The sequence below is a fragment of the Lonchura striata genome, chromosome 12 (genome assembly GCF_050655825.1).
Source record: "Lonchura striata isolate lonStrDom1 chromosome 12, ASM5065582v1, whole genome shotgun sequence".
Lineage (NCBI taxonomy): Eukaryota > Metazoa > Chordata > Aves > Passeriformes > Estrildidae > Lonchura > Lonchura striata.
The window spans coordinates 13949516-13967490 of record NC_140714.1 but is presented as its reverse complement, the minus strand read 5'-3'; the positions used below and the strand labels follow the sequence as shown (position 1 = coordinate 13967490).

General features: G+C 37.4%; 1 protein-coding gene across 18 annotated transcripts in view; it reads left to right on the top strand.

The window, feature by feature from the left end:
• The window catches only part of CACNA1D (calcium voltage-gated channel subunit alpha1 D), a 167688-nt gene that overhangs the window by 72593 nt on the left and 77120 nt on the right, over positions 1–17975 (top strand). For 12 of the 18 annotated variants that reach the window (XM_021533027.4, XM_085590077.1, XM_085590076.1 and 9 more), the window contains exons 8-9: positions 7746–7849; positions 17542–17711. In XM_021533027.4, coding sequence (XP_021388702.3) covers positions 7746–7849; positions 17542–17711 — 274 coding nt within the window. Of the gene's footprint in view, positions 1–7162; positions 7267–7745; positions 7850–17541; positions 17712–17975 lie in introns of all 18 variants that reach the window. The other 6 variants (XM_085590075.1, XM_031505912.3, XM_085590087.1 and 3 more) reach the window with 2 other exon arrangements.

Here is a 17975-nt window from a genome sequence, read left to right as displayed (position 1 = left end):
TGATTTAAGCCATGTTAGTCCCATTCCACCTGCAGAAAGGGAAGGCATGTTACTGCACCCAAACAATATTTGTCAGCAATGAATTTCAGCTTATTGTCTGAGAGAAGTCAGTGGATGCTTCACGGCTTTTTTCCATTTGTAAATCCGTTGCAAATATTTAAAATGCTTAAAAAAGGTGAGGAATCATGTCTGAAAAATCTTAGGTAATACTTACTCCTGCCTTTTCCTCTTATGTACTTAGAGAAAGCTTAGTGCTGTTCTGCTGGCATTGCTCAGCACCACTCTCAGGTCATCTGAGGGAGGCTCTGGAGTGAAACAAGTCAGCTCACCCCCAAAGGCATCCATGTGCTGCATGCACACAGCTCCCAGCCTTCCATGACTACACAGCAGAAAGTTAACACATGATGTACAGCTGGAGAAAGAGTGATAGAAATTATGACTGACAGCATTAATATACTGCATAAATCTCCCTAAAGAGCTAGGGAGTGCAGGCAGATTTTTTTCTGTTTGAGGGTTAACTACTTGAATCTGGTTTCATATTAAAATAAAGATTAACCCCCTCCATCCCTGCCTTTTACAGAATTATTTGTACTAATTGCCTTTTTGTATTCTCTTGTTATTAAAAGCTCTGAATCATCCAGTTTTGGATTCCAAAGAGACAGGACTTAATTTCAGAAAGAGGAAAAAGGGAATGGTCAAAATCAGACATGCAAACAGAGCTACCAAGCCAAGGAATGTACAGATTAAAAATTTGCATTAGGATCAAAAAGGATGTGACTTAGATGTATCACACACACACACATATATATGATTATAGTATTTTTTTCCAATTAACATCTTGAAATAATGACCCCACTGGAGGAGGATTTTAAACTAACTCACAGGGAAATATCTTTCCCATGAGGTGAACTTGATTGACTTTGACAAGATATCTGGTATCTCAGCCTCAGCTGACTACTGACCTGTACTGCAGTCAAAGCATGGAACTAATTTCTTGTCACAGATCATTGCAAATACTAAGATCATATTATTTCTCCCCAGAAATTTTAAATAAAACTGGGTCAAAACTGGATGGGAAATAGAGGCTAAACTTGGGGTAGTGCTAAGAACTCACTAGTCCATCAGCTAGAGTTGCTTCCAAAAACTTTGCCACAAGAAGCCAACAATTATTTTATAACAATCCTAGTTCCCAGTCTGTCCCAGGATAACAATTTAGGAGATAAATCCAGATCTTCCTGAGTATTGAGGCTTTGCTCATTGGTGCTATATCAACTAAGGCAGCAATTTTACATCATCTGTCTGAGTAATAAATGCATTGTACTTGTATTTTTTTGTATCCAGTATGTGGAAAATATGAAACGCATCCAATTTTTGTATAATGTATAGGTGGAATAGCAGATCTCAAAAGAAAGAAGGTGTTTAGTACAGAACACCTGTGTAGATATTATAACTTCTCATTTTCATGATAGCTAAACATTAAAAAAAATGAACACATTGTTGATCACATTTGTTACTTAATTTTAGTAGTTTTTTTAGCCCTTAGATTTAACAAGCCAAATCTATGTATAGGTTTTATAAATTATTGTGAAATTATATTGGGAAATACAGATAAAAAGGTACAAGTACTAACAAATTCTTAATCTGAAATTAGCATGCAGCTATTCATGAGGAGAGTCAAACACTTAGATTTTGTTATATCTGGAATACAGATTTTGTTAAACCTGGTAGTGCTCATCAGCAAAGCTCTGGGTTACTGTGTTCTAGAGGTAGCACTCTTCATGTTGTTATGGTTCTGTCCATCTGCTCTGCAGATGAAGCAGGGATGCCTGATTATCTGAAAAAGATAAAACAATTTCTTAACAGTCATGTTTGATATCTTGGCTTTCCTTGGAACAATTATTTGATTTCTGCCCAGCCCCTCCTCCCAGTTAATGACAGTAAGCTGATTAATGGAATGCCACTAACAGGAATTAGCTAAAATAGTATTAGTGTCTGAATGAAAGACCTGCATCCAAACTAATTTCCAAACAATCATAGTAAAGATTTATAAACAATCTTGTTTTGATGAGTAAACGCTTTATGGAAATACCAAAATTTCATAATTCATTTGCTAAGAATGGGTGAAACCAACAGAAGGAAAAAAATGAGGTCTGCTCAGCTTGATCAAATTCATTAAGCTGAAGCAGTCTTCCAAGTTGAGGTTTAACTTGAGAGGAGCTCACTGACATGTCCTGTATGCAATTGCACAATGCAGTTTATATACAGGAGACAGAGGCCAAATTTAAGAGGTGATTAAGCAATTATGAGGCTCTCTAGGTCCTGTGACAATTTTACACTTATCAATGGGATCTTTTTCTCTTCAGGCCTACCTTGCTGCCTGAGCCATGGAACACTCATTTTTCCAGATTTTGCTGAGCTGAAATGCTTAACAAAGGGTGGTGTCAGTGCACAGCCCACCAGTGCATCTCCATATTCTGTGTCAGAATCACAACAAAGTGCTGAGTCTGTCCAGCCAGGACAGTTCCAGGGAAATCTGTGCTCTGACTCCAGAACACTGAATATAAAATTCCATGCTTTTATAAATAAACCTGGAGGGTGCTGTGCTTTGAGCACAGCCTGTTTTAAGTCAGCTTTAACTCAACTCCAATTCAGCCAAGAATATCTCAGGACAAAACCTTTGAAGCCAAGGCAGCTTTGAAGAGCTCTCTGGTGTGCTCTTCACTGGGCAGAATAAATAGCCTGATCTGGGGTTTTGTGAACCTGCCTTCCAGGCTTCTAAGAATGCAGGCATAGTCCCATTTCACAAAATAATGATGTCTGCAGAATTTTTACACCTGTCAAGAGTCTGAGTTTGTCATTCTGAACAATATTTAAGATATGAAGCAGAATAAAAGTAAACCCACCAGTTATGTCTGTTGGCATGTTATGAAAAGGGGAAGGTAAAATTAAAACCTAAGGAAGCTAAGAAATTCAACAAATTTGAGAGGGTTTGAAACACTGCGTAAACTCAAAATAGGGTAGTGCATCAACACATTGTATCTGCAATGCTACAAATGCAGAATTAGAGGTTTTGTTATTAACCCAGGTAGGGCTTATACTGATTGTAAATTGAGTTTGCAACAATTTTCGATAAAAGAATACCAGGTGTACAAAAAAGTTAAGATCTTGATTTGCATGCAATTGCATGTGAGGATTTTACTCACAATTACCATAGATAGGGATAAATAATATTTTAATGATTTCTAACTGATGTTTTAGGTTGAAGTTTGCCATCTGCTGCTGTGTAATACTAAAGGTATTACACAGTAGTAAATGTGACTTTTCCCCCGTTTCACTCCAGTTTTGGTCTCTGATAATTTTGCTGTGTTGTAATGATAGTTGACTCCAACTACAGCACAGCTCACAAGATAATTCATCCAAATACCACTTGAGGCCATTTCAGACTGTATCAAATTTATCCAATCAGCTCAAGGTAATTCTTCAAGATTGCAGACTCACCAACATATATGGGTAAATATATATGGGTATATAAGGAGCCAAATAAATGTGTGGTGCACATCTACTGTTGTGGTGAAACAGAATGAAGGGATTTGAAGAAACCTTGGTCCTTCCTATTGCCCATTATCTCACCTGCCCTCTGGTTGGTGTGATGGACAAACTGCTGAGAACTGATATTCAAATAGTAAGACTAGATCTCTAAAAAGACAAAGGGCAAGAAGGATAGTGCTTGGTGGTGTTTTGAAGGCTAAAAGCCTCATGGCCTCAAGAACGAGTCTATTGAGAGCCATTAAATATGACACCTCCTTTGGGATAGTGCATCCCTGAGCCATAGGGCAGGAGGTTCTTGCAAGATGAGACATTTTGCTGAAGATTTCAGATGTGAGGTCTCCTTGAACTCCTGGTGTTGCTTTAGCACATCTGGAATTTGTGACTTTAAATCCTTTTAAAGTCACGCTTTGGGTGAGAAGTCAGCATTAATCTCTACAAATGAATATATCTTGGTTTTGAGGATGGAGATTTTCCTGTTCTCATACATTAACCAAGCTCTGTCTCCATTTTTAATCAGAAGACAAATCAATTCCTTTAATTTTTCTTTAATTGGAAGTTATGGAAAATGCTATTTGACATGCATTAAATGAGAAGCAAAATTTTCCAAAAGGAAAGAACTTCTTTATTGTACTTTGATGTCTGGTATTAATGAAATCTGAAATATTATTTCCTGAATAGAAATTATAATGTATAACTTGATTAGGGTTTAATTGTATCTAGAATTAAATGGTAAAGTTGTTGAGTAGTTTTTAGGAATTCAATCTTGGATTTGTTCCAAGGTGTTGTGCTAGGTTTGGGTGCTCCTGAGTTAAGGAATGCTTTTGAAATATCGCTCAGCATCTGCCCAAAGTGAAGCATTTTTCTAGTCCTGGTAAGTTGCAGTTGCCAATTTTTGCTTCACAAAGCATTAATCCTAGATAGATTAGCCTAAAATATTAGGCTTGAAATTCAGCTTCATAAATGAGAAAGAATTTTTTAAATATGTTGCACATTAAAAAGTGAATACAAATCCCAGCTGCTCATACTAACAGAGCCTTTGTGACAGAGCATGAGAATTTCAGCTTTGTTCCTGGGTAACTGAGTTAGCAGACTGCCTGGCTGCCTGAAAATGTTCTCTTTATGAGCAAAAGCAGAGCATGGAGCTGTATTGCAATGACTGCCAGAGCTCTGTTTTTTGAGCACTGCTCAAAGTAAAATTGCAAATATTAATCTCTCAGGGTTTTCAAAATGATGCATAGCAGAAAACTGTTGGCACCAATACCTGATGAATTTATGTCTGCATCTGAACTCTGGTGACTTGGAAACAACTGTCTGCTAACTGTATAGTTGTTATATGTAAAATGCATTCAGATGTATTTGAAATTTAATTAAAATGTTTGCTCTGATCAGTTATTGCTAGAAAAACAGTTGACCTGTTTGGTATGAGTCAGTTCTATGAAGCAAACTAATTTCTAGTGTAATAAAATAATTATACTTCAAGCATAATTATAATAAAAGTATAATACAATAAGTATACTTTTAAAAAAAATTGAGTAAATATTACTGCTAAAACATAAGGTGGTATGCCTGTGCTTGAAAGAAGATGGAAAGGGCAGCATCCACTGGGATGAGGCAGAAATTCAGTGTGGGCAATGGGGTGTGTACTCATTAACTTTGGGGCTTCATAGCTGAACCTTCTCAAATGCAGGGGACTCACTTTGACAGAATGGGTGTGGGTGATAAAACCCAAAATTTCACAGGCACTGTCCTTAACAGAAGCCCCTGATGAGCCAAGGGCTGTTGAAAGCTTTGCCCAGGAGAGTAAGTGGGTGTAATGGCAGCATTGTGAAAGACTTTCCCATATGAATCTTGCAGAACTGAACCATGAAACTTGGGATCTCTTGAAGGTAATGAAGTCATTCTTGCTGAATGGCTATAACCCCTTTTTATTTTTACTTCTCCAAAATACAGTTTTATTGGAAGAGGGAAAAGAATCCAAATCAAATATGTATTTTCAAGCTTTCTTTTTTTTTTTTTTTTTGTAGCAAGTGTAATTGTAAGTTATTTTTTAGTACCTCAGTTCAATTCAAAACACATTTTAAAAGATGATGCATAGACTCTTCTAAAAGGTGCATGAAGGAGCTGTGTAAACTCATTTTGTTTGGTTGCTTAGGGGTTTGTTTGCTTTAGTAAGTATAAACTGGTGCTATCACAGATCACCGTGGAAGAGAAGTGCCTTTGGGCCTTAACCTGCAAAGATTTAAAGCTTCTGCCTAACCATCTATAGGCCCCCTTGCAGAAACTGAGATTATGATGTTTAATTAAAAGACAGGGCAAAAAATAAAAGAAGTAATTTTGGAAAGTGTTTGTTCCCATGCTTAGTAGGTTTATTCCAACAGAGATGTTAAGGAGAGGCATCAAACTTGACTGTTAATAGAGCTTAAAGCCTAATCACAAATTTCAGATGCAACAAACACAATGGTATTCACAGAAGAGAAAACAGATTTACAATTAAATTGTTCTGCAGTGCTATATATAATGTTATTATCTGCTGATTTTTCATGGCTAGAAAACATCTTAAGAAGCATCCAATGCAAAAGCCAGAATAATTCCTCTTCAAGAAGAGCTATTTCCAAGAAGCTTCACGTCCAAATTATTTTTGTGACTTATCAAAATGTCTTTTTGCACCTGAATCCTACACACAAAACCAAATTTCCCTGTTTTAAAGATCTGTTTTTCTGAATAAGCCTTTTTAGGTCTCTATGGGTATGTTTCACAAATCCATCCTTTGATAGGTATGATGAGCTGGCTAAGAATAGCAAGTGGAAGAAATCTTTCTAGAAAACCTTGTGTGAGTCTATAAGGAGTGTACTGGAAGTTCAGTGACTTCAACCTCACTTAAAAAAAAATCCTCAACAACCTTTTTAAATTTCATTCAACCTTGGCCAAAAGTTTTCCTGGAATGTTTCCATGTTTCCTTTCCATTGTGTTTCTAAAATTTGTTTTCAAATTTTCATTTTCCTAAAATTGTGTTCATGCTTTTTACACAGATTAATTCTCATTCATTTATTTTTGAATAGATTTAAAATGTCTGACTGCATTTGACTGCTTTATTTCAGGAAAAACTGTGGGAATTCTGGGTTAACAGAATTAAGTAACACTGCTTGTACAGTTGAGATACACATTGCTTTTATTTTCTCAAATAATCATTCATATAGGTAGGATATATATGAACTAAAAATCCTAATATTTCAATATACTTTGTGGTCATCATCTTAATTGGATATCTGAAGTTTAGTTCATGTTCTCAGCATTAAATAATCATTCCTGTTATTAATACTGCTTATTCTATAATATTCCTGCAGAGAAAATATTAGAATGGTTGCAATGCTCCATTTATATTTGTAATATTTCTGATCCAAATGCTAGGTTCACTCAGCATTTTGTTTTAGGATTTGTGTTGGAAATGCAAAGTGAATGTGGCCAGTGCCTTCTTGCTCTCATTGTTCTTCTTTGATTTCTGAAGGAATGCATAGCATGTTATTTAATCTGAATGATCAAATTCTTCTTTCTCTGACTCTTCATTGCTGTTAATATAGTGATCTACTCTATAAGATCATCTTATTTCTTGCAGATGAATGATGCAATGGGATTTGAATTGCCATGGGTGTATTTTGTCAGTCTCGTCATCTTTGGGTCATTTTTCGTACTAAATCTTGTTCTTGGTGTATTGAGCGGGTAAGCATACACCTTTTTCATCATGAAGGCAGAGTCCTGAATTCAGTTGCCATGAACACACAGGTTATCTCATACAGGTGAGACTTCAGTTGGGATGACTTCTGTTAATGAGCCTCTATTGCTTCCTCCTTTAATTACAAACAAGGAAGTTTTCTTGTAGCTCTCCTATAAATAACATACAAACACCAAAATTGGAGTTTAGATGTACCAGTACGTGTTGTTCATGTCCTTTTGACAAAGTTATGAAAAAGACTAAAAATTCCCATGCCCTCATTTGGATGTTATTTCAATGAATCCTCCAAAGCCTCACATCTACAACAAAATCTGGGTAAGTAAATTTAAACAATTGTTCATTCACTTTTTAAAGATCTAGATAGGGCATAAATTTTGTGTTGAACCTACGTGATCTGGCAGCTGCAAAAAGGACTCTGCTGTTTAATGAATAACTGAATCATAACTTATTTCCTTGCGTTTTACAGGTAAATGATGCAATAGGATGTGAGTGGCCATGGATCTATTTTGTTAGTCTTATCATCCTTGGCTCATTTTTCGTACTTAACCTGGTTCTTGGTGTACTTAGTGGGTAAGCAGCTGAGTTAACATTGTGTATGCTACTGCTACTTGTAAGATGCCTCTGCATTGACTCTGGCTTCTCAGCAATGGCTTTTTTGCATGCACTTGAGATTCTTATGTCATCCTACCAGTGTTTGCTCTTTGGACTGAACTGTGTGATTCGAGTGCCTGTATCTGTCTTGACATCACGTTCACCATGCTTGCCAAAACTATTCATTCAATGAGGCACTAATCTCCTTATTCTATAATATTCCTGCAGAGAAAAAGATTTTGTGCACAGAGGTGGGTGGTGCACCCATACAAATATCCTCCCCTACAAGTGTCTTTTTCTGAAAGACCAACTTTTGCTTTTCCTCAAATAGTCATGGTGCAATCGGAGTGTTATTTATGTTTACCAGTTGCATATTTTGCTCAAAATATGGCAAAATATTTTAAATAAGTGCTTCAAGACATGTCTTGCAGAGTGTGGTTGCACTACCCCAACAGTGTTCAGTGGTTCCTGGGTTTTAGAGCTGTGAACTGCTGTGACAACCTGCACCAGGAGCTGGTAAATTCATCAATAATAATGTATCAATTTAATATAGCTGTCAGTGGGAGGTTGTCACAGCTTTTTATTGGTTTGTGCACTCCAGGCTCCAGCCAAGTTCTAAAGCCAAGTCAGTTCTAGCTGTATAATGTACTTTAAAACCTTGTAGTTTACGGCAAGATTTTGCCAGATTTTCTTTTTACAAAGTCCCCTTACATGAAGTTACAACCCTATTTCCTTTGCCATTTCCTGATTTCTAACACACTTAAGCTTGGGAAACTTCAGTCTATGGTAAAGATATTTTTTGATAAATATACAAAAGATTCAGCTGTCATTCAAATGCTGAAAATAAAATTATTATGGTTGTATGGATTAGGTTTTAGTTAGATTATATTTAGTTATAATATTGTTATATTCAATATTATAAATAATATTTTTCTGGCAAGTTGGGCCATCTTTGTCAGCCAACAGAAAAATTTCCCTTGCGTGGAAAGCAGCCTGACAGTGCAGGTGATGGTGTCATCAGGATGCTGATAGTGTCTGCAGTCCTAGTCATGGTTTTGCCACATTGTATCTGAAAGAAATGATAAGGCATTATTATATTCCTGGAAATCAGATAAGCATACAAGATTTCCAGGTGTTGATGTAATTTCATTTCAAGAGCACTTTTATTTGTTGAGTGGTTTTACAATGTGCTTTTAAAATATTTAGTCATATATCTGTGATAATTACTGTTGCACACAGGAAACCAGGGAAAGCATAGTTTTACCTACTGTCAGACTTGCTTTATAAAGCAGACATTTAAAAGGAAAATGGTAGTGCTGAAACAACACTGCTGATTTTTAGATTTAATCTCGTCCTTCCAAGGACAAATGTATAAATTGTTGGCAAAACTAAGTGCCCAGCTTTCAGCACACTGGAAAATGAAATGAGAACCAGAAGGACAGATAAATGATGGTAGTTACTGTGTTATTTATTTCTTCTTTTGATGCTGTTACCTAACGTTGCTGTGTGACTGGTCCTTCCACTGAAGTCATTACAGGATTAGGCTCTCACAGTTCCTTCTCTGGCCCTTAAGAACATCACAGACACCAATTAATTTTCTTCCTGTCCTGTGAAGATGGCTGGCAACAGATAATGAATATTCCTGTTTTATCTTCCATGACTTGAATTGTTATTGGTTTCAGATTTCTCTGTTAAAAAAAAAAAAAAATACAGGGAAAGTGGCACAAATTTGCTGTTTTGTGGCACATATTAATTTCTTTTCCTGAAGTCATGAAAATTTAGAGATACTCTCATGAATCAGCTTAACATTTGATTAATAAGCTTAAAATACTGTGTGAAGTTTTCAACATTATGATACATATATTTTTTGGAATATGGAGTAGTTGTTTAGCTGCCATTCCAGTACAGGGAAGAAGTGTCCTCCTGCCCTTGGGTTCCTTTCTGCAGACAAGAAATCACCACTGGTTTCTAGGTTTTGTGTGATCCATAGAGTTCTAATGCACTTCACAACCCTTGCTGGCTTCCCTTGGATTTTCAGTGCACAGAAATGGCAGTGAAAAGTAGGATGTGAAATCTCTTTATATTCATCAAGCCATTAATTGCTAAATTTATTTTTCTGCCATAGTGTCAGCCAGGGTCAATTGAGTGCTCAGGGTGCTTGATGAATTGTCTGAATCCATGTTTGCTCTAAATACATGAAAGAGCCTCCCTAAAACTCCCATTTTTTGTTTTCTTTCTGAAGACAATGACACTGGAGAGCTGAGACATGTGATGTATAAATATCACCAAGGACTGACATTGAAAGTGCAAGGAGAAAGTCAAAGGAGATACTCCTAAAAGATACCAATCATAACAAACTGATGTTTGGTACAGAAGTGAAGAGAATGTCCTGGCATACTTGTTTGACAAACAAGGGCCAATGTGGAATACTGTTACTCTGATTTTTTAAAGTGGTATATGACAATTGTATATAAATCATTTTCCCCATACTTTGTTTAGAGCTACGAGTCTAGTCTAAATTTTATGGATAAATTTGATGTGCTAGTAAAATCCAATGGATGTTTTTGTGTTTCTTAGTAGAAAGATGTTTTTCATTCTGAGCCAAGCATTGAATATGTAATGCATAAATTTTTTTGGTTTTATTTAAAAGTTATTAGCTTTTATGTTTTAAACTCTGCAAACCAAAATATAAAAGCTTGGTTTATGATAAATCCACAGATAAAGTTAAATTTTACTAAACCAATCAAATATCAAGAATGCAAAAATTATGCCAACTTACTTGAAAAGCATGGCTTTGCATACAGATTTTGAAAGTGGAATCTGAATGCTTAATACCTTTTCTGTATGAAAGTGTTACTTCCTTTATATTAGATTATGCCGTGTACATTTTAATCTGTTTGCTGTTTTTGATCTGTTTGTGGTTTTAAAATATTCAGTTATTCTCTTTGCACTCCTTTGTTATTCTGTGACCATTTGCCCCTTTGTAGTTCTGTAATGCCTCTTGTGCACTGCATGTTTGATGTATTCAGATACCGTAAAATGGATGAGAATGATGATTTGGCAGATCTTTTGTTTTACATCTAGCTCTTTCTGAAGGTGAGTATTTCCTGGTGATCCATGTCAGTTTTGCCTGCAGAAGATGACATTCTTAAAAATACAGTTCATATTTTTAATATCACTAGTGTAAATGAATAGAAACTATGTGTGTATGGAATCTGCATGTTGTAAATATTGTAATTTCTGCATGGAAGCTGACTGTGGAGATTTTTTTTCTAAGTAATTCCCTTGAATAACAAGGATGGAGACAATTCATAGGCTTGAGTTAATTCAGCTCTTTCAAAAATCTCTAAAAAACCTCTAAAAAATTCTTTTTACTCTAGAAGTATTCACATTACTCTGAAAGTGAATTCTCTGAAGGCATGAAATACTAGGCACAGAAACTGGGAGCTCAGGACAGGCCTCCTCCAGACATTCCACTGTAAAAGACCAGAGCATCTTGGCTATTGGTGCAAAAGAGTGAGCTGAAATTAAAAGTTAAAAATTATAAGGTTAAGGTTATTAGAAAGTTAACAAATAAAGTTCAGGATGGAGATACTCATCCACCCTGAAAGTGTAAAAAGTTAAAAAAAACCCCCAAAAACCAGAAGTTAAAATAGGCAGATCAGTAATTTAGGATGTATTAAACTGGTTTGCTAAGAACAGAGGAAATAAATTATAAAACTTCAAAACTTATTTACTAAGAGGCATGGCTTTTAATGATGCATGATAATCTATTCCTGAAGATAGTCCTTATCATTAGGAGATGGGTTCTGCTGATGGCATTTTCTGCTCAAGGCATTAATATTTCTTTGGGTAGCCATGGGAACAAATAAAACCTTTCAAACGCGCTTTAATAAATCTGTAAGTTGAATTTATTGCCTTGCAAAAGGACACCAAAACATAAGTTTTGACATGTCCTTACATCCTTCTACGTGTGATCTTGCAGGTTACTAAATGAATGTTAATTTTTTCAATTTTTTTTCCCCAGTAATGTTTGCAATGTATGTACATAGTAATTCTAAAAGGTAAGGGTGTGTACTCATGCACCCAATTACTGTCATATAAAATATGTTGGTGCAGATAAGCTTATACACCTAAGAACTGTTGTCTACAGTATATATGGAAAAAACCATAGAAAAAGACATTTGAGTAATGATGCACCAAATAGAAAATGGCAGTATACTGTCATCCACAGCCTTTCAGCAAAAGGAAAACGAACTGGTTTTGGCAGGGCTCCTTTTCACAGTAGTAGGAAGGCCTAGTGAAAAAATATAAAATAAAAATTATTGCTGAAAATTTAACTCCTTCCCGTAGATAAACTGAATATACATTGTCAACAAGGAGAGGGACTTCAGCTGTAGATCTCAAGAAGTTACAAGCTGAAGCAGGCTCATGGAATTTCTGTGACCTGGTGAAATAAAACTTTGTATTTGATCAGTCAGTTGAATATACTAGCAATAAATAATCAACAAATACTTTCAGCTGTATACAGCAGTAAATAGCTTTAGACAGAAACCACTAAAGTCAGTGTGGACAGATCTGTAATCTTGAATAAGAGCTTGCTGGGGAACTGATTTTATTTCAGTCCTCTCTGAATCACCACAGCAGGATTTTTTAGGGATTAGTCCTGTGGGTGCTTGCTGGGGAGTCCCTGGAGGGAGCAGCCCAGGGCAGTTTCAGAAACCTTGGAGAGCGCAGGAGCCCATGGCAGGTGATGGCAGCGCTGGGTCCTGCCCCTTCCTCTGCAAGGGATGTCCAGAGTGTCCTGAGCCAAATGGGGCTGCACCCAGCAGAGGAGAGGCTCATCTCAATATGCAAATCTAATTAACAGTGCTCTGAAACAGCAGATCTCAGTTTTGGTGCTCTATCAGACTGTCTGTCTGTTCCTGCTGGTGATCCCACAGCCTCCATGGGCACTCTGGCACTGGAAGGCTGGACAGGCCCTTGCTCCACAGAGCTGCTGCTGGAGCTATTGAATGCACATTTTGGTAATTGCTAACAAACTGCATAGAGATAGCCATGTAATACCAGTTTGCATTTCCCCATCAAGAGCCCAATGCTCCTTGCTCAAGGAGAATTCCTGCTAGGACTTTTTGGTTTTGCCCTACAGTAATATTTCTAGTGTTCAGCCTGTGATTTTTTTTTTCCCCTAAAAGAAGGGATGACCATGATGTATACAAAACTCCTGTAATTAAAGATGAGATGTTACTTAACCCTTTTTATATCTGTCCACATCTGTTACACTTTATACCCAGCTGTGAGCTGCTGTCCTTGCTTAGCTGTACACTTGAAGTAGTTTTAGTTCTCTGACTTAATTCTGCTGATTTGTTGGTTGGTATGGTTACCACTGTGTGAAACCTCTCCTGCAAGTCTGGTGGCCAACACTGTACTCGTGTGAGTACATTTTTGTTATTATGTGACTGTTCTCTGTGAATAAATGAGTCTGGGATGTCTGGGTGGCAGTTCTACATATAGAATTAGCTTAACACTTTCCACATACCAGACCCTGTGTGCAGTGAGCTCTGTACTGCAGGAGATTCACTCTCCCTCCCACTGCATTTGTGGTGACACAAAAGGGCTGGAATACTGCTAGCAAAGGATTTTTGTCCTGCTTTATGCCCTGATATCAAAAGAATTTGTTTCCCATCATCAATGCCAGGAGTTTCAGCAACAGTCATGGTGCTGTGCAGGCTCTCTGATGAAATGTCCCTGGCCTTTAAGCATGGGAAAGCTTTCAGCTGGTGGGAGGCTGGTATAGGTGCCTCTAGTTATTATATCTGTGAGTACACAGACAGAAGGTTCAGTATACCAAAAGCATTTCAACAAGTTGCCTCAGGATTTTTGGTTAATATGACTCCCTGCCTGTAATTTAAGGTGTGAGAACCAGGGAGATGTAATTGCATCCCAGCAGGCACTCCCTGCTGCCACTTCCACCTTGTTGCATCAAGCCATTCCTGACTGATGCATACCAGTAGGGGTTATTTCACTCTGCTGGAAAAAGAAAAATCTGGAATGATTACCCCAGACTACTGAAGCATGAATTCAAGCCCTGCATTTTATATGCTTCTGCCTCAACAACCATTGATGATAATGGTGTTGTGCCTGAACAGAGAAATGAGATCATCTTTCTGCTAGGAGACAAGGAATTTTTGGGCAACTGAAATAAACCCTGAATTTTATATAATAGGTTAGTTATCACTAAAAGTAAATGAGATTATGTAAATTAGCATCCATAAAATGTTTTATTTTGCAAGTGATGTCTCTTTTGTGCTGCAGATGCAGCACCCCCTGCCCAAAATACTTTCAAATATCAGATCCAGGTCTATTTATCAATCTGGAAAGAAATATGTGTTTCAAAGTTAGCTCTTAGCACAGGCATTTGTGAAACAAAATATTTACAGAGCTTAAGTCCACTTACTGCAATTAATGTGCAGTTTCTTGAACCTGTCAGCTCCAGAGGCTGCTGGCCTGAGTGCTGGGCTGATGGCAGGAAGGCCAGTTCAGGCCACCAGTCTGACCACGTCAGTCCCCATGTTTCCTACAAGGCTGAGAGCTTTTCTTTTCTGCCCTGAGCCCACCCTTCCCACTCCACAGCCATGAAATGCTGCACAAGCAGCTGTTTTAGTCCTCCCCGGAGATCAGCCAATGTCTGTATATTTTTACCTAAATATTCAAGTATCTTTTTGTCCCAATGTCTTTGTCAGAAGCTTAAAAGAGCCAACATCTCTCCCTCGTCTCACCCCCATCATGTTTTTCAAATTACTTATTTCTTGGCCAAAAAAAAAGAGATGCTTTTGTTTTGCATCAGTTCATTATAGGAAATTAATTGCTTTCCAGTTCTATTAAATTCTCCTTTCTTATTAATGGCATTTAAGTGAAAGAAGTACATACATATGTGTCTGAGGGATCTCCATTGTGGATATGATAGAAAAAAAATAGCATAGAGCCAGGTTCTTCCCTCCCCTGAAGAAAATTGCCTTCTCATGTTTTATAGTTCCTTATAAACAGTCAAGTTTTAAAAATAAAATGGAAATTTTTAAATATCATGGAAATAAGCACCCTTGCATTGCAGCAGCCTGTAGCAAGGCAGCATCTGACTTCTGTGCAGTATTGGAGGGAAAGGTCAGACTCAGCTGTGTATATAAAAACTAGGTTTAATTCTCTGCATGCAGCTGTTTTAATGTGAAGTCAGAGAGCGGCTCAGCCATGGGTGAAGTTCTGTTCAAAGTATCAGCCTTGCCAGCTGATTAATAAAATATTTATTTCATTCACTTCACTCTATATAGTAACAGCACCTTTTGTTTTACTTCACCCTCATGCATCACATCTCCTTTGAATTAATGAGAAATACCTGAAGGACTTTAAATAAAAACCACACGAATACTTAGTAAAAGCCAGCAAGGTTCGTTACTTCTCATTTCCTACTCTGCCATGCTAGCTCAGAGATCTGCCTCAATCAGGTGTAAAGGACAATCTCTAATCCTCTCTGAAAGCACCTTCAATCCAGCATTCCTTAACCCAAACAGTTTCTTATTGACTTGTGAAATTACTCTGCCATTTTTTTCAGAGTGATTATCTGTCAGAGAGATCTTTAGAGCTCTCTCTTTCACTGGCATTTTTTTGTGAGGAGATGGCCCCTTGCAGGATCTTGTCCTGGATGGGAGGTGAAGGGTAGCAAATGCAAAGCAAGCACCGGCATTCTTCAGCTTCATTACAGTGCCATCAGATGGAACAGGATGATCCCCATGTGCCAAGCTGAAATGCTGTTGAATTAAGTCCTCAGCTGTAAAAGATGTGCCTGCCTCTTAGCATTTGCAGCAGAAAGCTGTGTAACTTCTGCAACGTAACATTAAAAAAAAACTCCAGCAGCACTATAATTGTATGTAAACAGCTTAACACTTAAATTTACTGATGTCCTCTAAATACTAAATTTTTCCTCTGGCATATTTAAAGACAAAAAAAGCTAATAAAAATAAATAAGCTCCCTGGAGAGATTATGTCTTTGCAATTCTGAACAAATATTATATGTCATCAAACTGTAATATGATTTTGAAAAATGGAGACTTTCTGTTATTCTGTTATGCTTTCTTAGGGCAATATTTTTATTGCTAATTGTTTAATCTTAAAATATTTTTGTCTTATGGTAATTTTATAATATTTTCCACTTGAAAAAGGATATTATTGAGTGGTTCAATAAATTTCCCCTTAAGAGCGTATTAACTAGGGAATATCTTCAAGGGAAATTTTCCAATAAATAAAGGAGTTGCGAATTCATAGTAAATGGAACTGCTCTAGCCTTTTTTTAAAGTTTAACTTAAGCTCTATTGTAAGATTAATGTGAGTAGCAATAGGACAATGGGTAAACTGCTTAAAGCTGAATGAAGGCAGTTTAGATCAATATTAGGCAGAAATTCTTCCCTGTGAGGGTGGTGAGGCCCTGGCACAAATTGCCCAGGGAAGCTGTGGCTGCCACATCCCTGGAAGTGTCCAAGGCCAGGTTGAACAGGGCTTGGAGCATCCAGGGATAATGGAAGGTGTTCTTGCCCACAGCAGGAGCATGAAATGGGATGAGCTTTGAGGTCTCTCCCAACCCAAACCCTTCAGTGATTAACTTGTTAGTCAGAACAAACTTAACTTTAAATACGGAATTGTATGTATTTAGAATACAGTCCAAAAGATCCTTGCCTGCCCCTAACACTACTACACTCTGAGTATCAATGTTGATACTCAGATAAATTGGAATGTGTTGGTCCTTGTAGCAAAGAGGTTTACTCATTTGGAGCTGTGGATCACATCAAAAGTTGTAATAATGTTGGCATGTGAGATGTTGTGGGGAAGAATATACTTGTTAGTTGTCTTGAGTGAGTGTGTCATCCAGGGAAACAGATTTATGGGGCAATTCAGGTTAAAAAAGACTCTAGGAGGCCATTTTATCCAATCTCCTCATCAAAGAGCATGATTTCATTATTATTATCATTCCATGATAATTGATTGATTGATCCTAGTCATGAACTAAACTGGAAAAACAGTCCAATACATTGTCTTGAGATTGGGACCATGAGATAGAGGATTAAGTTTCTGTTTCTGATCTGTGAGAAATTCTAGGTTCTGTTGCAGGGAGCAAGTTTCCAACAGCACAGGAGTCTGTGTGATATTGTTAAGAGAGAGCCTAGTAGTGGAGTTCTGTATGTTTGGACGTGGCCAATGAACTGTGGCTGCAAGAGGAAAGGTTTAAGAACGAGCTACCAGAATTTTCTTTTCACTGAAACTTAATATTTACATGTGAAATTGCTTCATTATTACAAGTTAGTTTCAATTTGCAGATAAAAGAAATTTTAAGATCTGTATAGAAGAGCAGTAAATAAATGGGGAGAATGGACTCTTCCCTTATGGGAAGTGTCAAAAATACTGCTTAATTCTTGATTAAATCACAAAAGCTCTGAAAGTTGAGATGTAACATGGTAGGGATTTGCCATGACTTCTTTGCACCTCTACCTTGTTTTCAAAGCAGCACTCCAAACTTCGGTGTATTTTCTATGTCACTCTGTTAATCTGCAGTGTCAAGACTTTGATCCAAATGCCAGCGAGTTTGTCAATCAGTGTTTTTTTTCTGCTTTATCTGCGTTTGATAGAGAATTCTCCAAAGAAAGGGAAAAAGCCAAGGCCCGAGGAGACTTTCAGAAGCTACGTGAAAAACAGCAGCTTGAAGAAGACCTGAAGGGATATTTAGACTGGATTACCCAGGCAGAAGACATTGACCCCGAGAATGATGAAGAGGCTGATGAAGAAGGCAAGAGGAACAGTACGTATTCCTTCCTCTCTACTTCTGTGGGCACAGTTTGACTCCTCCTGGGGGTGTTACACTGCAGGGAAGGCAGCCTGGCCAGGGCTTTCCCTTTCCCTGTTTGCAGAAGTGTTGGTTAGCAGAGCAATTGTCTGTTCATATGGAGATGCTGAGTCACGGGAGGTAATTTGGAATCTTACAACAAAATTCTGCTGGGGGTGTCCATGTATAAATCACTGTCTGCAGTCAGTCACTGCTGAGACTTAAAAGCTTTGCTTTATT